The sequence below is a fragment of the Macrobrachium rosenbergii genome, chromosome 11 (genome assembly GCF_040412425.1).
Source record: "Macrobrachium rosenbergii isolate ZJJX-2024 chromosome 11, ASM4041242v1, whole genome shotgun sequence".
NCBI lineage: Eukaryota > Metazoa > Arthropoda > Malacostraca > Decapoda > Palaemonidae > Macrobrachium > Macrobrachium rosenbergii.
The window spans coordinates 23,749,183-23,772,300 of record NC_089751.1 but is presented as its reverse complement, the minus strand read 5'-3'; the positions used below and the strand labels follow the sequence as shown (position 1 = coordinate 23,772,300).

At 39.4% G+C, this 23,118-nt stretch overlaps 2 protein-coding genes across 14 annotated transcripts in view; one reads left to right on the top strand and one right to left on the bottom strand.

Annotated features, from left to right (window-relative positions):
• Positions 1-13,344, top strand: part of LOC136843240 (uncharacterized) — a 30,510-nt gene extending 17,166 nt beyond the window's left edge. For 6 of the 10 annotated variants that reach the window (XM_067111349.1, XM_067111346.1, XM_067111341.1 and 3 more), the window contains exons 2-3: positions 5,513-5,666; positions 12,334-13,344. In XM_067111349.1, the coding sequence (XP_066967450.1) occupies positions 5,513-5,666; positions 12,334-12,923 (744 nt within the window). In that variant the 3' untranslated portion in view covers positions 12,924-13,344. The remainder of the gene's footprint in view (positions 1-5,512; positions 5,667-12,333) is intronic. The other 4 variants (XM_067111344.1, XM_067111348.1, XM_067111345.1 and 1 more) reach the window with 1 other exon arrangement.
• A 4,533-nt stretch (positions 13,345-17,877) lies between these two features.
• Positions 17,878-23,118, bottom strand: part of LOC136843235 (uncharacterized) — a 75,041-nt gene continuing 69,800 nt past the window's right edge. For all 4 annotated transcript variants that reach the window (XM_067111330.1, XM_067111328.1, XM_067111332.1 and 1 more), the window contains one exon: positions 17,878-22,658. In XM_067111330.1, the coding sequence (XP_066967431.1) occupies positions 18,777-22,595 (3,819 nt within the window). In that variant the 5' untranslated portion in view covers positions 22,596-22,658 and the 3' untranslated portion in view covers positions 17,878-18,776. The remainder of the gene's footprint in view (positions 22,659-23,118) is intronic.

Here is a 23,118-nt window from a genome sequence, read left to right as displayed (position 1 = left end):
ACAGAAGATTTGAGATCATCCCAAGACGACTTAGGATTGGCCATACCCACTTCACTCAACTATATTTTAGAGGGAACCAGTGCCCAATTTGTGCTCACTGTGGTGGTCAGCTATCCATTGAGCACATGTGGTACACTGTCCTAAATTTAATCACCTTACGGCAAAATACTTACTAACTGGGAAGACTATTTTAGAAATTTTAAATGATCATGTTGAGGTAGATAACCTTGTGGGTTATCTGAAAGAATCTGGTTATTTTAATGAGATATGATCTTAGTATATTTAATAGTGATTTTAGTCATACTGTATTTATTTTATATACTAAGTACATATTTTGAATATAAAAGTTTAATATATATTTTTTTGCTGGTTCTATCCAAAATCATTCTTCATTTTTATGTTCATTTTTTAACACTGAATTTACTAGTATGTCATTTTAACACTGAATTACTAGTATGTCATCATTCACCTATTCATTATCAATCATATTATTAATTTGTATATTTCACCTTCATTATGGTGCGGAATAATCCTGATGGGTTCCAGCGCTTGGTCTTCAAGACCTAAATTTCATAATCAATCATAATCAATCACTAATAAGTGCAACTTGGCTCACCATGACTCCTTGGCATTGCACAGAAAGGTTATTGTGCAGCTTGCTTGCTGTGGGTTTGTGCGATATGTTCGCTAATCACGTATCTACATACCAGGTCTGCGGACTGGTTTTGTATTTTGTACAGGCAACAGGGAAGATTCTCCTTCTCAACCACCTTTGGGAGGTTTCTGGGATGAACCTGCCTCGTTTCCTTGCTTGAGATGTTTGTGCTCTGTGGAATGTGCGTGGTCCAAGCTATCTCTCTCCAGAGCTCTCTTGTGGGATGATAAGGGAGTTGGAGGAGCTGTGCCAGGACTTTTTATTCTCCTTTCTTGGTTTTACCGAGTCCTAGGCAAGGGCACTGCGTATTTACGTTGGAATGGGGTTCTGATAATGATTCCACTGCAGCTCATACTCCTCAGATTAGAGGCTCATCTGGTTCAGTATGGGTTCAGGATTGCCCTAGGGAGCAGAGTGTTGGTGGTCTCCTCCAATGGCTGAGGAAGGGCATGCAGGCTGCCACAATGGTCAAGTGGGACTGGATGGTTCTGCTTTTCCAGATCCCTTGTAGACCATGCTGGAATGGCAGTTCCCAGTATTTTTTTTGCTCTTTGAGAGCGGAATTCTTAGGAAGGTGACCACGGGTTCATTCTTGCTCTTGGTCTCCTTTATGGACTTCACCTTCAGGAATACCCTGTAGGTGCTTCCTGGGCGTGTTGCCAAAGTAACAGTCAGTGCAAGGTGTTTGGAGAAGGTTAGTGCCCTGATCTAAGGGTCAGGAAGTTTTGTCTCCAGCAGAGAGTGCCAACTTCTTCACCACTATTTTCACATCAGAGTAGTTATTTGTGCTGGAGGTGGTAGGAGGTCTTATGGATTGCTTCTCACTTCGGAATTTTTTGGTATTGGGCAGATATGAGGCCCATTCTTCCCAAGTTAATAGAAATTTATTCCTTTTACTGTCTTCCCTAGCAGTGCCAGGTTTGGGGTAGAGGGGAAAAAAGGTGGGGGGCGGGAGCCAAGAGTGGCTGTTCTCCTCCTTTGTTGCCACATTATAGGATAACCTCTCTCATCTGTAGTGGTGGGTGCAGGGATCTGAACCACATTCTTTGTATTTGTTCAGAACAGCTAGGAGCTTCTGCTTTAGGATGTTGTCCTTCCTTCCTTTAAATACTAAAAAAATTCCACTTCTTTACCAGATAGGTATAAGCCTTGGTCTTGTTAATAGGCAGTAATGATTATGGAGAAAGGTGCCATTGGAACTCCTAAACACTGTTTCCCTGGTTTTATAGTCAAGTTCCTGGTTAGGGAACACGGCCAGGGGTTCGAGATTGATGTTCAACTTCTTGCCCCCATTGAGTTTGGTTTTCAGTCTTGGTTTTACTAGTCTTTTGATGGGTAGGGATCAAATATCCATCAAAGAAAGACTTCTTGCTTTCAGCTTTCAGGAAATCTGAAGGACAGGTACCCATTATTCAGTTCTCTTGGAAGTACCTTGACTTTACTTGAGGTGAATTCATCTACCAGTCATGATGCTGTTTGGAATTGGAGAAGGCAGTTTTCCAGGAATTTAGTCTCCCTGCTTTAGTCAAGCTGGTGCTCTTTTAAGGGTGTTTGCTTGTTGTAATACCTTTAAATTATGGAGTCATAGCGTGGTTATGGGCGCAACTCCTTAAGATCTTCCCAGACTACTTGCTTTTCATCACATACTTAGGTTTGTGATCAATTAAGTCCAACCTCTCCCCAAGCATCAGGTAAAGTACCCAAGCTTACCAAAACTTGGCAGTGGAGAGTGCCTTTTGCTTAGCCTGTTGTGTTAGTAGACTTAAGGAGCTAATGGTGCAGTGCATGTCAAGGTAGGAACAGCCTCCTTGGCCTTGGAAGGTGGTCCTAGGTCTTCTGTCACCACAAGGTGTCTCATATCAGTTATATGAACCTTTTGCTTTGCATCATTGTGTGACATGGCGTGGGAGTGCCATTTCAGATTGTTCCCTCCCACTTTGCTTTTAAAGTGGACATTAAGGATGCTTTATCATTTTTTGGTGAGAGAAACCTTTGTAAGGCTTCCCTTACTCTCTACCCTCGGTATGGCTTTGATTTCAGAAGCATCAAGGTTAGTGGGGGTGCAACACCTAGGATGAGTTTTATCTCAGGTGTGAGCCTTTTAGACACTTTGTCTGCACTGTACCATTCTTGCTGAGCCTACAACATATTTAATACAGTAGGTTTTGGAATAGTTCAAAGTTTTTGTGGTGTGAATGAGTGGTTACACCACAGCTCAAGTAAAGGTGAGCAGTGTCATTTACTGTATTTAGCAGTGCAAGCACTCTAATAGATGGTTAGTGATGCTGGGTTGTCTGCATTATACTGACATGTAGTGGAATGTTATTGCAGTTCAACCCAGCTGTCATTGTCTGGTTGTAGGAATGCTGCTCTCCCAAATAGCAAAGAAGTTTTGAGTCTTCGAGCATACTTGATGGGTAAGAGACCAGGATTATGGAAAATTCTGGTATTCTGTGTTCATCTTCAGTTCTTGGAGTGGTGATGAGGATAAGTGCCATCACCTGCAGAACAGTTGATTGTGTTTGTTTTCCTTACTTCTTCAAGGAGTGATAAACATTGTTTGTTCCTACACGAATGCAACCCATTGTTCTATACATAGGATTTATCCTGAAGTGCAAGCTGAAAATGGCCATTCAAACTTATTGACAAGGTAGTTAATTACCAACAGGTGGGAAAACCCTGCCCACCAGTCTTCTACCTCTGGTTAAAGACTGGTCATCAATCACTTGCCATTGAACAAGTTGATTCTTCAGACTCGGTTAGAATAAAGACTAGTTCTATGTTGGATACCATACTTTGCTTTGTCTGCAAAGGAACTGTGTACCATTTCAAAGTTCGGTCCTTGGAACTGTAAATTGCCCCTCAGATAATCATGAGTGTTCACATTGTGTCAGCTTCAAGCCACTTGCATAGAATATGCTTTCTTTTCTATCTCAGTTATATGTTTTTCTGGCATTTTATGGAACACAGTTGCTCAGAGACAAGAGACCAATTCCTCTTGGTTTATTGCAGACTGGGTATTGCAATAAACTGAGTGAAGTCAGATCTTGTGCCCAAGCAGCAGGCAAAGCCAGACATGCATACAGATACTGCACAGCATCAGTGAGTGTCCTTAAGTTGGACTTGTGTCAGCAAGCTAAGGGTAGTTACCGCACAGCCCATGTCCAGACATCAACAACCAGCTCATCTTTGGCCAGTCATCCTCAGTCACCTGTCTTCCACAGAGAAGATTATGCTTCTTGGATGCTTCCACCAGTGCTTTCATCAGTGGCATCTGAAGCATCATTGATCAGCCTCCAGTGATCCTCCCTTTCATACCAAGAGGATCTGGTAGACAGGAGACAGCCTTTATCTGCACATCAGCATCTTGGAAATGCATACTGCACAGTGTTACCTGCCTTGCAGGTATTCTAAGACTTTGTGATGCACCATTTAGGAATGAGCAATAACATAGCTACTGTATATTGTAATGGTATACGTCAATAAAAGGGGAGAGTGGGGGTACATTCTCCCTTCCCCTCTGTCAATTGGCAATACAGATTCACAAATGGGTGATTCACTGTGCAATTGAGCTGTCAGCCAGGTATGTTCTAGGCAGTAGGAATGTGTTTTAGCAGGCCGACTTAGTTGTTAGGAGCAGCTAGTGAGGACTGATTGGTCTACATCTTGCATGGCAGAACACTTTTAATGCTTGGAGAATAGTGGTGATCAATTTGTTCACTACTCGGCTAAACAGGAAGCTACCAATATTCTGTTCACGCATTCTAGAACCCTAGCTGCCCTGGAAAATGCCTTTCAGTGCCTGTTGGACAATCTGGACCGCTTGAGGATGTTCATGAAAATATTTTTGGCCCTTTGTCTGGATGAGGGTCATATTCTTTACATCAGCAATAACTTCACCAGTTCACTTGAATCTCTACACCAAAACAATACTGGACTGGTTGGAACCATCCACAACAGAAAGGGAATACCAGTCTATCCCATAGGCATGAAGGAAGGACAGATTGCATAGAAAGAAAGCCCATTATTTGACCATCGTGGAGAAAGACAGAAAAAAAATTTCTATGTTGACACTAGTACTTACTAACCAATTTTCCCCTGCAGAGAGACTCGACCACTTGATAGGGGTCCTGACCATGAAGCCAGATGTTTTTAAATACTTGAGAAACTTGATGTTTGAAGATAATTCAGATACAGTAACTCTATTGCATGTGGTATTTAAATATCCAGGCAACCAACACATTTTTCCTCCAGCTGCCATTAAATCAAGAATTATCAACAGAGACAGAGAATGTTCATTTCTTTTGAAAGAAATGCCGAATACTTTTTTTTTTTTTTGCCTTTCCATGGACAGCTCTCTCTTTCTTTCTAAGCATACAAATAGATATGCTATAGGCCTTAATAGCCAGTCGTCCTATTCTAATACCATTCCTATTGTGTGTGTGTGTGTGTGTGTACACCTTTAGATTAAGCTACTACTCTACTCAAGGGTCCTCCCCATGTTACTCCCCTCCCATTTCCACTGCTCATAATGGATAACTCAGTTTCTCCTTATTCACTTGCTGATTAGTCTTGCTGTCAGGTAGATGAACCCAACTTCATTATCAGATTTGGGGATTTTGTTTCATTGATTTTGGCAGATGAATGGATAGGGTCATCAAAACATGGAAGCTCAAAGTTTAAGTAATGGTTTGTATTGTTTGACCATTTCTCAAATTGGGGATTTGTTATTTTTCCATTCTTAAACCTTTTTTTCAAAACTGTATGCAACTGAGGGGTGTTGTTGAATACATGATGTGTAAGTCATGACACTGAACCTGTGTTGAACATCTAAAGTATTTGTTTTTATTATTTCAGATGGAATCCAGGAAAACTGAAACTGGATTTGCAGCAAATCTAGATGCTACTGGAGCTGCCAGATTTGGCGAAGCTACAAAGTCTGTGTTACAGGAAATGATTAATTGTAAGAAAGATCTCAAGATTTTGCAGAGAAAGGTTTCAAAAATGAGAGGTATAATTAAAATATAAAACTTTTTGATCATCATCCTTCTAGTTTTTTGCAATAAAATCATCATTATTCTAGTTTTATGGAATAACATAATCATCACAATTTTGAGTTTTCTGGAATGTGTGCCATCATCACAGCAGGTTATAGATTTCTGGAATAACGTCACCATCACCACAGTTTATAGTTTTCTAGAATAACTTCACCACAGTTTATAGTTCTTTTATGTTATCATCATCATCACTACAGGTTATAATTTTCAGCAATATGTAACATTATCATTATCACAGCTGTAGTTGTATGAAGTAACATCATTATCATAATCATCACAGATTATAGTTTTCTGGAATAGCATCATCATCTTCATGGTTGATAGTTCACAGGAGTATTATCATCATCAACATCTACTTTTGTTTTCTGGAGTAAATTTTTTATTCCTGTCGTATTTTTAACTATTTTGCTTAGCAGCTGGTGATCACTTGTTGATAGGCAAAAAATTTATAACATTCTAAATTTTGCAACTGTATTTTTCATGTCAAAAATGGGGTAGAATTGCTTAGAACCTGTAGATGAAGTTGTTCCTACACAAAACACAAACCATTTGTCCTTACACAAGGAATATCCTTGAGTGCAGCTCGAAATGGCCATTTAACTTTTAAACTAGATGGGTAGGTAGTTAACTACCGTCCAGCTGGCGGGACTCCTGCCTGCCATGACGGTAAGCATTCACTTTGCTTTCAGCCTCTGTGCGATGAGGTGCTGTTTGTTCCTGCTGTCTGCCTTGCTTGCGGTTTCACTTTTTTTTTTCTCGGTAGGATCTTTCTTTTGTTGTTGTGGATACAGTAAACCCCTGGTATTCGCTAAAATCCCCAAATACTTAAAACCATTCTACAAACACTTAGAACTGCCTATTTTGATATTTCAAACACAAAAAACCCTAAAAATACTTATACCTGAGTATTTTAATAGTTTTAGCACAAAAGTGCATTTAGTCATGAAAAAGATATGAAAATATAGTAATTAGTGAATATTTCTCAGTGAAAAATACTGCGAATGGTCGAATTTTCCGCAAATAATGTGTATATATGTTCGTAGAGAAATCTGCGAATCGTGAGAACACGAATACGGGGGTTTGCTGTATATTTTCTTGATTGTGTTTGTGTTTGTGATATTGCAATGCAAACACGTGAGGACAAGAAAGGTCAACTGGGTATTAGCTTATTTATTACCTGAGTGCAGGTATACATGGCAGAGTGTGGACGGAATCGTGGTGCCCAACCTCCGATTGCCGTGACCCGCACTCTGAGCAATTTGTGTTTGTTGACAGACAAACAAATGGCAATTTTGAGAGACTTAATAAATGTACAATGATGAAATACATATCGACGGAAAGGCCAGAAATTCTACGACAATAATTACAAAAATAATGATTGGAAAATGTCTGAAAAATCAATCACGGAATCGCTTTGGGAGCAGGAGCCGGCCCCGAGTTCTTGATACCTGCGGATGTGCGGCGGCTTTGACTGCTGAATTGCCCGGTGGCTTAGCCGAGTGGATGACTTCCTTAATGTGGCCCTTGGGATGTCCTCGACCCCGTTTCAGGATGGCGATGGGATCATCTGCGGTCACGTTTTGCGGAGGAATTCTGGGGCGCCTGCTGGTTTCCTCCTGAGTTTCGCTGTCTAACAGGAAAGCTGGTTTCGGCCGGTCGACAGAAACCCAGTCTTCACGCCCTTGGATGTTGATGAGATAGGCTTGGATGATCTGCTGACGACACGGTATGGGCCCCTGTACGGTCTGGTCAAGGGTGGGCGGTGGGTGTCGATCGTGATGAAGACGTGGGTGCAGGTATCCAGGCCCACAGGGCTGTAGACGTGGGTCCTGTCCGTGAAAGTCTTTCGGCAGGGCACGAACTTCTGTGCCACTTCCCACAGCCTTGGAAGGGAGGTATCTGCGTCGTCCAGCGCCAAGGGGGAGAACTCTCCCGGAACGGCTAGTGTTTCGCTGTAGACTTTCACTGTGGGAGATTCATCGCCGCCTGCCCTCGGTGCGGTGCGGAGATCCAGCAGGACCCAGGGGAGTTGGGCCTTCCAATTGTCATCGATACAGCTTGCCATCAGAGCTTCCTTCAACGAACGGTGGGGCCTTTCCACCATGCCGTTGGCTGCGAGGTTATATGCCGTCGTACTGTGGAGAGTTGTCCCCATCAGGCGTGCCCGGGTGACCCAGAGTTCCGACAAGAATGCCGGGCCCCTGTCCGAAATGGCTGATCCAACGCGACAGGAGGGCCTCTGCACAGGCTCTCGTTGATGCTTCCGTCATCGGGGTTGCTTCCGGCCACTGTGTGGAACGATCTGTGACCATCAGAAGGTATCTGGCGCCCCCTGATTGCGGCAGAGGACCTGTGATGTCTACATGGATGTGACCAAAGCGCCGACGTGGTTGAGGGAATTCTCCGATGCCTGATTCCGTGGGCCGGGTGAGTTTACTTGTTTGGCACAGTATGCAGTTCTTCGCCCACTGCCGAACATCTTTCCTGATACCATGCCACACAAACTTCTCTGTCATCAGGTGTGCCGTTGTTCAGCCTGAAGGATGGGACAGGCTGTGGATGACATCAAACGTCTGCTTGTTCTGACACGATATACAAGCCGTCGGTCCTTTACATTAGGAATTACTTTCAGGCGTAGGCTGGAAACGGCCATTAAACTCTTGAGCAAGGTGGTTAGGCAGTAACTACCGCCAGGTAGGCGGGAATACCCGCCTGCCCGGATGTAAATATTCCAGTTTGTTTTCGGCCGTCATGTGTTGCTGACGTGTTTTTGTTTCTCTCCACCTGACTGTCGTTAAGCTCTTATTATCCCAGTGGGATCTTTCTGTATTTTTGTTTATATATACGTATGTTTGATATTTATTAATACAAACCCACGATTTGTGATAACCTTGCATAAGCCGTTGTTCCTTGCGCTGTGTCTTGGGTTTGACAGCCAAGGGCGTAATTGGAGAAGCGTAACCGAGTGGTAATGCTTCTCTTCCAGCAGTCCTTTACGTAAATACTGAAGGCGTCCATGTGCGTTCGGAGATATAGTTTGGGACGTAATATCTTCACTCCCGTACATTGATCGGGACGTAAGAGTTCGTTCCCTTCTTGGGCTTCCGCCGTCCGTGTATAAGGGGCATCACTACTTCCTTCCTACTTATGCTGAATGTTGCTTGCCGCCTGCACTTGGAGAACTACAGGCCGGGTGGGAGGTTGCGGGCGTCGTCGGTAAGTTCCGCTTCCACGGCGCCCTTGGTGGCCTTCCCTCCATCCTTTTTCTCTTCCCGTAGGTTCTTCCTTAAGTAGATCTCTCTCCTTCGCCCTCTTCGCTCGCTCGTCAGGCGAAGACCAGAGGCGGGGAGCGATCAGGCGACCTCTTCTAGAGTACCTCCTCCCGCTGCGTAGGGCAGTTCCCCTTGCAGCGAGAGGAGTCTCCCTCTACTAATCATCTTTGCTTTTTCTTTCAGGTTGACAGTGAGCATTGCGAACACAGCAGTAGTTGGCTGGATATATCAAAGGATATCTCTCATGAAGCAGTCCCGACATTCATTTAGTGTTACTTCGGGATCGATCACATTACCTGGTTAGATGACATATTTCCACGTCGGGATCATTCTGACTCTGTTTCCGCCGATGTGGATCGATTGCTGTCATTGCTGGTCTTCATGTATGCTGTTGCACTGCCTCCGGCGTATCTATGGTCCATCTGCTCCTGCTGTTCCCTGTGTTATGCTCTTGTCAGCTCGACGACAGTCTCTGGGCTGCTCTTCCTGGTCTCCTGCCGCAGCCGCCCTGATCGTTTCCTGTCGCTGCTGGTGACTTTCATGTGACATTTCTGTCTGTTGCAGTAGCTCCTGCCTTCCGAACCGCTAACGTAGCTCCTGCATCAGCTGTCCTGATCGTGCCCGCTACTTCTCCTAGTAGTCGTGCCCGGGGCCACTTCCGTTGTGTTCCTGCCAGCTGCCCTGGAGTTTATGATGTCTGCCATCCTGTAGAAGATGTCGGCGTGAAGGAAGGAAGTCGCCTTGTGGAAGTAACATTCCTGGCTGTTGCAATAGCTCCTGCCCTCCGAACCTCTGCCGTAGCTCCTGCATCGGCTGTCCTGATCATGCCTGCCGCTTCTCCTGGCGGTCGTACCCAGGGCCGCTTCTGTTTTATTCCTGCCAGCTGCCCCAGAGGTTACGATGTCCGCCATCCTGTAAAAGATGTCGGCGTGAATATGAAGGAAGTCACCCTGTTGAAGTGATGTTCCTGGCTGTTGCAGTAGCTCCTGCCTTCCGAACCGCTGCCGTAGCTCCTGCATCGGCTGTCCTGATCATGCCTGCTGCTTCTGGTGGTGGTGGTGTCCTGGGCTGCGTCCATTGTGTTCCTGCCTGACTACTCTGGAGGTTACGATGTTTCGTGTCCACCATCCTGTAGAAGATGTTGGAGTAGAGGTGAAGGAAGCCGCCCTGTGGAGGTAGCCGCCGTCTTCTTCATCTTATCTTCGATTTCGTCTCTGCTGCGTCTCCCCTTCCTCTCCCGAGGTCCAAGGGGGTCCCAAGAATCGGACAGACCTCCTTCCGAGGAGGCAGTGGGTCTCTCACTGGCTCTTCCCGACCTTCGGGTTAGGAAACCGATTCACATAGCCCTGGGTTTTGTGTTTCGGAAGCTGCGGGCGTGCAGACCTTGGTTTGCGATCCCGTTCCCAGTCCTAGAGTTTCCGCCTCTAAGACGCAGAGCATTAGGGTTCACATGGTCAGCGTCAGTTTTGAAATTAAAATATTTAATGTAGTGTTTGGCAATAAACCAGTTGATGAAAGGGTCTTCATTAGTAAATGACTTATCTTCAAACGATATTCCCATGTTTATAGCAGCACCTTCAATTAATCTTCTCACGTGAGAATCATCACTTTTAAAAATTATAGAATTGGGGTGGTGCACGAACTATTTTTAAAAGTGACGATTCTCACGTGAGAAGATTAGTTGAAGGTGCTGCTATAAACATGGGAATATCGTTTGAAGATAACAAGTCATTTACTAATGAAGACCCTTTCATCAACTGGTTTATTGCCAAAAACATTTTATGTTTGATGTAAGCTGTACAATACTACCTGAAAAGGACCCATGCTCTCTATCCAGTGTATCAGCACCTTTTCATTAGTACAAGCAAGCATGAGAAGGTTTTTGGTGTTCAAGGTAAAGAGAGTGGGTGCCTTACGTAGGTAAACAACCAACTTTTACCTCGTTCTACCTGTGGGACATCACCCACATGTCTTTGGATACCTTCTCCTTGGGACTTGTGGTGGCTGCTCAACAAGTTGTGTAGGCACTCAGCTCAGTTTGGAGAGATGAGTATCTTGCCTGAGTACTTTCACTTAGTGTAAGTTTTGAGGTATGAATGCAGCGACTGGACTCTATTTCTTCCATTTCTCCTTCCTGTATCAACATCTAGGCTGAAGTATCAGATGGGTTGGGCTTGATACAGGCAATTAAACTTTGAGTATCAAGTCTTTCAGTTCTGTCTTTTGAGATGTGTCTTTCTCTGCTCTTCCTTTTAAAAAGAGGGGGGCCAGTGGTAGAGCTGTTCTGGATCCATCACTTGTTTTAGCCAGAATTAGTTCCCATGCAATTTGAATTCCATTTTGGAAACTTTTCCTCACTTACACGAGGCTCTATAGAACATCGCTCAGGCCCAGGGTTCTATTGCTCTGTCATCCCATATGCCAGACCAAATTGGAGGTTTCAGGAGTCATTGTAGCCTTTGTTTGCCATTGCAACCTGGATCATTGGAATTCCAGATAGGGTTCAACTTTAGTCAGAGTTCAGACTACCTCCCACCTAAAGAGCGAGTCTCTTGTATAAAAGGCAATGTTTTGATTTCTGTAGGAACAAATCCACGAGATGAGCAAGCGGCAGTGATAACAGCTTGACAATGTAGCACCCACTTATTTACTGTAAATTAATTTAAGGTTCCATCAGCATTAACTTTGCATCTGCTTCATTAATGGATAATTTCACGTAGCTTTACAAATGCCATAGTTTTGCAAGACCCAAAATATTGGTTTGTGAAAGCTGTCAAATACCTTCCCTTAATCAACATAGGCTACCAGCAGGAGATTTTCCAGTACCATATGCTGGTGCAAAATATGCCTTAACACAAATGTGCAATGCCTTCATTTCCTCAAACCTATGTGTTTATATAATAGCATTTTTTCATTTTTCCCCAGCCTGTTGAAAATAAGGATACTGAATAACTTCTTCACATCCAATGAAAATGGCCAAAAATGATGATTGTTAGAACTGGTTTGAACAGTTCCAGCCTTGTGGAGATGCCTTCTAGATGTCATCCCAGTTCTACCTCACCTTAGAATACCTAACTGGATGAAATTTTTGTGACATTAGTAATGTCATAGACTCTCGAAGGGCTAACATAGTGTAGAGGAGAGTGAAATAGGATGTACTAAAAGATATGACACCAACATATCTCTCACCTTATTTAGGAATGTGTGTGGTATTCACCTGTACAGTAATACAGAAAGCATTATCCCTTTAAGATTAATGATCTTTTCACCATAATGAATATTTTATATCACTTATTTTTTATTGTTTTTTTTTATAAAGAATTATTTTTTTTACTTTCTCTTATTTCAGTTGAAGCTGCAACAACATTAGCAGGACTTGCAACCCTTCATGACCCTTTTATGAGACATCAGTTAGCCATAGCTTATCAAAGTCAAGATAATCTTCTGACTACTCTACAGAAACAGGAGTCAGTTTGTGTAGATAAAGATATATTGTTTCATGATACTGTAGAAAATACAGATTGTCAAGAAGTTGTAAAGATATTTCAGGAAAGCATGGATGGGGGGGAAAGTTCTTCAGATGGTATTGACCTTCAGAGTAGTGAGGAAAATGTATCTCTTTGTGGAAAAATTGTAAAGGATGTATGTGTTGCAGGCTATGAGTTTCAGATTAGGCCGGTGAGTGAACAGCAGGAAGGCAAAGAAGTAACTAATGAACTGGTTGTGGAAAGTCAACCTGAAAGAGAACATGATGAATATTTTAACCCTAAGGAATCCATGAACCCTACGTTAATGGATGTTTTAGGTGAAGTCGCTTCACTAGATTTAGAAGGCAACAGTAGCCTTGTAGAAGTAAGCTCTTGCCAAGAAATGAGTAAAGCTGTAACTGCTCTAGAAATGATAGCAGGATACTCGGACATTGCTAAGTCTCCAGAGTGATTTATTTTCTGTGCCAGGGATAGTTTTCTTTTTTTCACCTAATGTTTTGTATTTTATTTGCATTTTAGAAAAGTTGCTTGCTATGGAGATTTTAGTTAACTGTTACAGCGTTTATTTTGATTTATCACAATAATTTAGGTTATGTGTGAAAGATGCTTAGAAGATGATCTCAGCAGCAGGGGGGACATTGTAGTAAGATTCAGTTAATGAGGATATACAGTATTTTACTTAGTCTAGAAGATAGTTGGTTTCCCAAGTGTCAAGAAAGAAATGCTTGGTACCTACACTTAAACTTTGGCATCTTGCTTGTTTTCCTTTACTGGAAGTTTCTTAGTTTGTACTGTATCAAAATGTTAATTCATTCTTGTAATAGAAAAGTACTCTCAATAAAAGGTTAAAAACCTTTTTGGTTTGAAGAAAATATTTTTATTCCTTGTATAGTATGCCTTACCTCATTACATAGAGATGAATTTGCGAACCACATTGTAATCTTGAAATTTATCTCAATTTTCCTTGGCTCGAGTTATCAGAAGATTTTGCTCTCCTTGGTAAAGTTACATTGTGATTTCAAGTACAGTAATTGATCTCAGACTCTTGCTTTTATAAATCAGTACTTGAGGAACCAAAACAACTTTATATGATTGTTGTAAACTGATATAAAAAATTTTTTACAGCATGGTCAAATGGTAATAGGGAATACTGTAGACCAGTTTTAGCCTATGCCAGCCTACCAGTAACCCTGCCCAACTTTTTCATTTGATAATATTTTAAACAGGATCTACAATACTGTGATAGACTCTTGCCATGTATGAAGATATTAAAAATTACACTAAAAACCTTTTTATTTGGTATACAGTACCTTAAATTACAGTAATGCATGTCTGTGTGAAAAACTCATAGTAAAGGCTACAATAAAGATGCTTCTTAATCTGGGCAAAGTAAATGATAGAAAAAATTCAGTTACCATCAGCATATGTTCTGGGAAGAGCAAACTGGCTTATGTATGTTGCTTCTTTTTGAAGTACACATAAATCAGTGTAGGAATGTATAGTGTGCAAACCGATGATTAATTTCATAAGTATGCTAGCATATGTGGCTCACCTAATAGCGAGTCAGGAGTAGAATTAGCAAATCAGGATTATTATTTCAGGAACCAGAGTGCTGAAGTGTCCCTGCTTTTTTCAAATTTATATCTTGAAATTAACATGAATAAGTATGCTGTGCGGAACTTATTTAAGGAAGCAGTCATGTGCACCAACACCTCAGTCTTTGTCTCCTACCCAACCCAATAGCAAATCATGATGATTATCTCATGAATCAGGTTAGTGTACCAATTAAATGTTGAAAACATTTCAGCTGAAAATACAGTATTATCATTTTTCACAATGTATCTCCAGTTAACATTTGTATATACTGAATAGAATAAGGTACTATCCCTCCCTATTTTTTTTTGGGGGGGAGAGGGGGGAGTTGCCTCTTCAGCAGATGTTTGAGGAGTTTACAACCCTGTGCACATCAGTTGGGGAGCAGAAGAGGCTTTATACCCCAGATGGACAACTCTGGGAGAAGAGCACTCTGAAATGATACTAGCAGTCCTCATGACAAAACTAAGGTTAGCCAGTGATTGCTGGGACCAGTTTGTAGTTGGGTTTGTAGATGAGCAGTCATAGATGAGAATGGGAAGGGTAGGGAGAAGTTGTTACTTCGAAGCATATACACAGTGCAAAGGGGTGGAGAATCCATTGTTGCAAGTTTCATAGCTAATAGAGTAATTGTCTCAAAATTTTTGAGTTTCAGTTTTAGAGACACGATTACTTTCATAAACTGCAGATGACTCTCTGAGGTTAGAAATGTAAAGCAAATTAGAGTTTATTTGGCCGTAAGTGCATAAAATATATGTGTATTAGTGTATTTATTAGAAAATACACAGCATTTATTAGTAAAAACTAATAAAAGCTACATACATAGTGTAAGAATTTGACAAGCCTGGCATAAATTTATTACAAGAAATTATGAGATATGTTTCAGAATTTAATTACCTCCAAGGGCGAAGTTTTTGCTTCCTCAACAAGTTTTCCTCATTTTGTCAATTTGCTCTTTGTTTAGCACTATTTTGCTTCCTAGGAGTAGTACCTAGCAACTCTCTTCGCTGGGCAAGTCGGTAGAGCTGCAGACTAGCACTCGTTAGGCCCGAGTTCGAGTCTCCAGCCGGCTGAGGAAGAGTTAGAGGAATTTATTCCACAATAAGCTGTAGGTCCCGTTGCTAAGTAACCAGCTGGTTCTTAGCCACGTAAAATAAGCCTAATCCTTCGGGCCAGCCCTAGGAGAGCTGTTAATCAGCTCAGTGGTATGGTAAAACTAAGGTATACTTAACTTTAATTCTTCTCTGTTCTGAGAAGACTTCTGTTCATTCATATAGTAGATATATTCCACAGTTTTTTGACTATGACAACAGTACTTTTCCTGATAATTTTAATATCTTTTGATTGGTTTTCACCCTCCCTTTGCTTGGATGACATTATATTCAGTGCCCTTCTGTGTCAGACTACAGCAACCATGTGTATTTGACCATACAAGAATTTATGTCTGTACCTTTAGCAAAAGCTGGTCTGTTCATAAAAGTTTGGTAATAAAATAGTTGACTATTGGCAGGTGAACAAGGGCATGGAGACCCACCTGCTTAGCATGCTGTTCAGGTGTTGGAAATGCTCTTATCATGTCTGTTGTAGAAGCTAACAAGTATTTTCTGGTTTGAGTTGTTGACAACTTTGTCTTGTTTGTTGATTATTGTAATTTTTACTATGGTAAGAATGATGGTATCTGATAGGAAGATGATCTATATATACGAGGGTAAGTCAAAAAGTTCCAGGAAAAATTCAATATACTCTTTATCTAAGGAAATTCAAACATCATTTTTCTACATATCTACCATCTAACTCTATACACTTTTCAAGGCGCTGTTTCCACCTCTGCAACCCTTCTTTGTAGAAATTTGGGGCCTTTCTATTAAACCATGTTGAAACTGCATGTTTAGCAGCATCCAAAGATTCAAACCGGACTCCTCTTAAGTGTTCCTTGAGTTTTGGGAACAGGAAAAAATCTGAAGGAGCAAGATCAGGACTATAAGGAGGATGTGGAAGAGTTTCCCACCTAAATTTCCGTAGGACTTCTCTTGCAACCCTTGATGAATGTGCTGGAGCGTTATCATGATGGAACAAAATTCTGCGGACTAAAGAATGTTGGAAAATTGGACTTTCACTGTATATTAGACAGAAGGGAAATCGTAATAGTTTTTATGGAATGGATTGGAGTATAAAATTTAAGCCAAAGGTCAAGCACTGGGACCTATGAGGTCATTTGAGAGCTGGACAGTTCTTGATGTAATTTTCTTTCCTGTTTTCCAACTTTTCTGTTGCTCATTCGCTCCGACCAAAAGTCCTTACACATCTAGTAAAAGGATGAGTTGGACCAGAGCAAATGAGATACATTGTACTTCCTATGTGGATTTTGCTTCTTACAGAAAGCCCATAGTCCTCCCAAAGGTAATCCCTTCTGTTTTATGTATAGAAAATGGGATGATTGGCAGTAGCAGCACATGCACCAAAGGAAACATCCCCACAGTCAGTGTCAAATGAGGCTATCATGTCAGGGTCCCTATAAATTGTTTGGCTTTACGGACTGACTTACAGTCTTGCAAGTTTAAGTTTTCTCCTGGCCATTGGCCCTAGTTGGGTCTCCAGCACCTGCGTGCATTTTGGGTGTCACCTATTATCAAATCTGGTGACCAGTATTGTGAACTCTGATCCAAAAATTAATCTGATGTTATTTTAATATAATTTTGCCCCCACAGGAATGGAGACCATTCGTTACCTCTTGCATAGGAGTATTCCTCATTGCAATCTGGAACTGGTTGTTGAAACTTGGTGACACGGTAGTCATAAATGGTGGTCAAAGCGGTGAATGAAGGACACTCCTTCCCACCTGCCTTCATCAAGCACTTTTTCTTTGGCCATTGTTGAGTTATGACATCTTGTGCTGCTACTGACTGCAAAATTGGAACTTGAGTTTTGAATGTTATGTTTTCTTGGAAAATGGTGTCATTATCAGAGGTGTGTAATAACAAAAAAAGTCTCAAACTGCTGGTCATGCCTCCACAATGGGCCAAGTTGTATTTGTAAAGCAAGATTATTGCCACATATAGATGCACAAATTCATTATATGCAATTATATGGTGTATAATTTCCACTATACAGTAGAACAGCTTTACATCTGGCTAAGAATAACTTTACAGCAAAAAACAGGACATCTTGTGCGAGAACACTGGTAACCCTTGCTACTTGTGGCAGGTACTTAATGGATTTGGTGCTCTTGGCATTACACATAAAACATTTCTTGTTCTGGGATGAAGCATGCTGCCTAAATAGTCTCATTTCAGTCCTAAATCAGTAAATATATAGACTAAAAAGTTAACTTTGGGTTTTCTGAAAATGGTATATTTATTTTAATCCATAAAAGGGTAAGTGCACCTAATCACATCCTTGTTGCCAGAGGTTTGTCACATTACCTACTTTTACACAAAAGCTTTTTCTTCTTAAAAGTAAGGATCATTACAAATTTTATTGGTCTTTGATAGGATTTTCTTAAAAATGCTGAAATAGGCAAAGCAAGGACCACCATACGACAAGACAAGCATTGCTGATTGCAGCACACAATACCTCATTTGGTTTTCTTATCTTAATGTCTCTTAAGTTATCTTTGGTTTCTAAATGGAGAAAAAACAGAAAAAGTCTTGGCCTTCCCAAAATACAGATTACAATGTGAAGAATATTATATAGACAATTACAAGTGTTCCCTGAAATCAGTTGAGTGACACTTGGTTCCTGTAGCACACTGCAGTATTAACACAGTTTCTCCATAAAAGAACACCAAAGCTAGTGGATAATAAAAATTATAATTAAATGCTACTTTATTTTTTTGTACAAGGGTTATAAAATATTAAAATATACATATCTACATAATACCTTTTAGTACAGTATATTGTTAAGAAGGATAGGTCACAAAATGTCATGTATAAGAAACTTTCACTTCACATTTTATGGAATGAAATCATAAATTTAAAAAAACTAAAACGTCAAAGCCGTCAGTTTCCTTTATTGATTACTTACAAGTGTAATGCATGAGTATGTATGTCTAAAATTATAAATTAAAAGATAAAAGATATACATTGCACCTGCAATAGCCTTAGTCTGTTTTAGGACACTTCCTAAGTTGATAAAATAAATCTTAAGCAATAATGAAAGATTGGTTAACAATACTTTCTGTATAACTTACTCAAAATAATAAATAGAAAACAATTTTTCCAGATATTTCTGTCACAAAACCTTTACCTTGCCTGCTGCCTGTATAAGGATTTAATGACAATTAGGATTTTTTTTTCCTAGAATTCCCAATATACTTATTTTTCAGTCTTTCTGCAGGAACTATTTTTAACCAATTTTTTCCAAAAAATTGGTGATCTCCTCAAAACTGAAGTTACAGTACATGCCTACTTACAAAAACTTTAATTTTGAACATTTTTGGGATTTCATGTACTTGCGTGACCTGACATACATGAAATACACATGAAAAGGTTTAACAAATAAAACTGATTTTACTATTCTTTGACTGACCTTAGTGACAAAAAAATTTCATAAATTCAATATTTTGCAGCAGTTTTATTGAAACTGTAAAACTGTTTACACTCCAGATTCAGTCATTTGGCATAACCTACATAAAATGTTTTACTGTTAACTGAATTTATGTTTACATGTAGAAAAGCAATGTAATACTTTTCTACATGTGGAATAACATGACTTAAGCCTGGTCGTTTTCACTTGCAAAATGACTAATATAATCATCAATTCTTTGCAGTTCAACTATTAAATGAAACTTTCCTTTTGATTTGTTCCTCTTATGTTTACACTGATGCTTGGATTTATGAAGTCTAAAACAAAACTTATCAGAAAATTCCATTTGACAAAGCACACATATGTATGGTTTTGTAAATCCTTCAAAATCATGCAACATATCAGCACCCCTTGTTTTAGAACAAAACTTTTTATGAATTACAATTTCACCTCTACATTTTGAGGTAATTTTCCCACTACTATTTATTGTAAAGGGTTTTGCTTTTTTTTTACTAAGTAAACAATCATTTACATGAAAGCTGAGTATCACCCTGCTTGAAAATATTTTCCCACATGTCTTACAAATATGCTGTTTCCTGTTTGCCTTCAAGCCCCTTCTGTTGGTAGCATACTCATTTCCATTATGTACAACTAGCCTATGGCTGTACAAATGATAATAAGATCGAAAAATTCTACCACATACAGAACAAGTATGTGATCCTGAAGAGATATTATTCCTATTTATATCATCCCCTGTTGAGGTTCTAGAACTAACCTCATTCATTAGTTCTCTATAATTCTCGGATGTCCTTTTAATGTTATCTTCAAGGTTTCTATTAGGAGAGCACCTTTCATCGACAGATTTTTCATATGATTTCACCCTACATTGGAGAGTGTGGTATTTTAAATTAACTTTATCATCACACATCTCAAGGCAATACAAACATCTTAATTGTTCATGTGCAAAAGACAAATGATTCTCAAAATCAATGTGATCTTTCTTCTCTACATATTTGGAATTTGAAGAACCTTGGATGCTGCCCACATCAGTTTGTCTAGTAGCATTAATACAGTTATTATAGCCATTCATAATACTCTTTGGAAATAAGGTGTTATTTCCAAATGGTGTGTTTACCTTATCCTTATCATGTTGAGGGCAACGACTGGTGACTGACTTACAGTTTGTAAAACATGCTGAACTTTCACCCTTATATTCAGAGTCATTTTCGACATTATCTTTACATAATTTTAGGTGTTGGACATTACCACAACCATCTGTTGCATACAGATTACTATAATCTTCTGTTACACCAGGTTTGTCAAATTTCATGGTAATTACTCTATTTCTACACTTTTCCCGAATATGACGGTTTCTTAAACTTTTTTTCCAAAAGCCCTTCTTACAGAATGAACACTCATAAGGTTTAAATGGTGTATGAGTAAATAGGTGTTCGTACAGACAGCAGAGTCTTTGGAATAATTTTGTACACACAGGGCAACTCAATTCATGTCCTGGAGAAGTTTGTGAGGATATTCTTTCCTTATATTCCTGCAGTTCCTCAGAAGTCTTGCTAGTGTCAGTTACCATATAACCTTTCTTTGAACACAATCTTTTAATACATTTCCTAATATGTAGCTCACCAAAATTTTTATGCAACTTTTGTTCACAAAACATACATTTTTGTTTAGAAATGCATGCATTTTGTGAAGACCCCTTACAAATTACTCTCTTATCTGTATCTATATTTGCCATTTGGCCCGATATATTACTAGAATTAGCTAGATTGTGCCTCATAGCATTTTCAATTATCCGGTTTCTATAGGTACTGTTAAAACAATTCACCTCAGATACCTCTATCACTGACAAAATTTCAGATCTGACAGACTCAGAATTCACAATATCTGCATGTACTCTGAAAAGGTGCTGTATAAGTTTGAAGTTATTTTCTAGTTGACTGAAACAGAGAAAACATTTAACAGATTTTCTATCACATTCAGATTTCTTTCTTATTCTCTCTCTCATCTGTCTTCTCCTAAAGCACTTTTGCATGTGGAAAACTAAATGTTCTTTATTCCTAGAAGCAAATAAACATTGTGAACATTTGTATGGTTTAAGACCTGTCAGTCTCTTGATATATGTATAATCACCATAATTATTTTTAAGCGATGTAGATGATTCGTGCAAAATTTTACTGTTAAGATTAGTAGAATTATATTCAGTCTCACAAGAGCTTATATTCTGAATTTCTTCACAGCTCCTTAGGTTATCATTATTTGGACTTACAATCTCCATATCTTTCTCAAGAGCTGGCATCAATATATTATTACCATTTAAAGGGCTATTTTGAAATGTACAATTTTCAGAAGTTTTATGTAAATGTGCTTCTGAAACTACTTCCTCACCTTCCCATTCTTCCAAGTGATAAACTTTATCAATTCTGAGATGAATGTCATCATCTTCCCCTGATGCATTTATGAGGATACTTTCATCACATTCCTCAGCAGGGGTCTTTTCATGAATTTCATTACCAATGTTGACATTTTCATGAAATATATCCCATTTTTCTGTAGTATATACTTCATCTACTTGGGGATTAAAAATATTATCTGTATTTTCCTCAACGCTTTTGGAAATTCTTTCATTAAAAGCACTAGTTACACTAAATGGATTATAGGGTTCAACCCCAAACTGAGATATATTTGTTTTTTCTGTATACAGTTCATTTAAAAATAAACATTTCCAACTCGGAACTTTTTCTGGAAGAATATTGTGCACAGACTCCCTTGGAACACTTTCTTTACTCTGGTTCCCCATGCAAATAATATCTCCATTTATATCTACTCTTTCTTCAACTGATACCATGTTTTGGCAGTCTATATTTTGGTTAGTTCTTGCATCAGGGACCACAGGATCCACAATTTCTATTTCTTTCTCACACTGGATCAGTTCAACTTCTCTTGAATGTTCTTTCGTTTCAGAAGTTCTGGGAACACACTGTTTGTTTGCTTCACTTACTGAAGTATTCATAATTTCATCGAGTTTTCTTATGGTCTCGTCTAAAAATATTATTGTACTCTTATCATTTCTAGAAGCAAAATCAATCCAGTCTTGGTTGCATGGAACATTTGCTATAATAATTTTATTGTTACGTTCCTTCCTTGTACTGTTGTTCCCACGACTACATATTTTTTGAGATTTAATCTCGTTTTCACTATTATCAGCATTCCCATGAAACAATGAATATCTTTCATTTTTACTATTTTTTGAATATGGCAAGTCCATACTGAAAAGAGACTTTGATACTTCTGTATTCAACTGTGTCAGTTCATTAATGCTACCATTAGTGTTGTAATTAAAGTCAATTTCATTTCCAAGGGACAATCCATATTCAAGTGGTACCCCTCTTTCAGAAACATTTTTATCATCTTTTTTTGTGACTTGACTGCTAATTGTAGTGTTGCAAGTTAATTCATCACCTGGTTTTTCTTTCATAATGCTACTGACACTTATCTTCTCAACATCCACTTCTTCAATGATATCAAGATCTACATCAGGCAAACTTGACGACTGGCGACAGTATTTACTTATGTCAAACATTTCATCACTATCAGAAATATAAACAACCTCTGTAACTGCATCATTTGAATTTCCTTGTTCACTTTTTAGTTCACTGTCAAAAAACACTTTTTCAATATCAGGTGAAACTCTTTTTTCTTCACAAAAACTGAGCTCTTTTCTTTTTTGAAATTTATTTCCACTTCCTAGAAAACTGGTAAAATTTTTGTTAATATCATCTGCCTGTATAAGAACTACCCCTTCTACGTCATCTTTACAATCTTTTGAGGAAAGTCCATATAATGACAAGTTGCTATGCTCATACTTTATGTGATCTAACAACATACTCGAACTTGCGAACACAGTATTACAAAAATGACAGTCAAACATCCTTTCTTTACAAATCAAGGGTAACTTCAACGGGTAACCACTTAACCCTTGAGTTTCCATTTTCCTTGGGCAAAACTACTCCATCCAACAAAGTTCCTCTGTTTTACAGTCTGTACATCTATGCTGGAAAGCAAGTAAAACTAATTACTTCATTTGAAAAACATACACTATTATAGTGCATTACAGTTTACAGTACACAACAAATTACATATACAGGCAGTCCCCAGGTTACAACGGGCTCGGCTCATGACACTTTCCGGATATATTCATCAAAAATTATTTCCTGGATTACAACGAATGTTGCAGGGTTACGACACCGATCCAACAGAAGAAATATGGCTCCATAATGGCAGAATGGTCAAAATTTAGTTTTTTTTATGAAAAACTAAAATAAAAATGCAGGTTACGTAGTTTTCATGACACCCAAAGCATTAGAAAAACAGGTCAAAAACCTATTTTGGGTAGTTGCTCTCGAGTCCTCAAGGAGTTACTTTCCATGGTCTACCAGAGCTCCATGGTGACCAAACTAATATAAAAAATTCTCTTCTCTTATTTGATTTTTTTTTGGCCAGATATTGTGTCG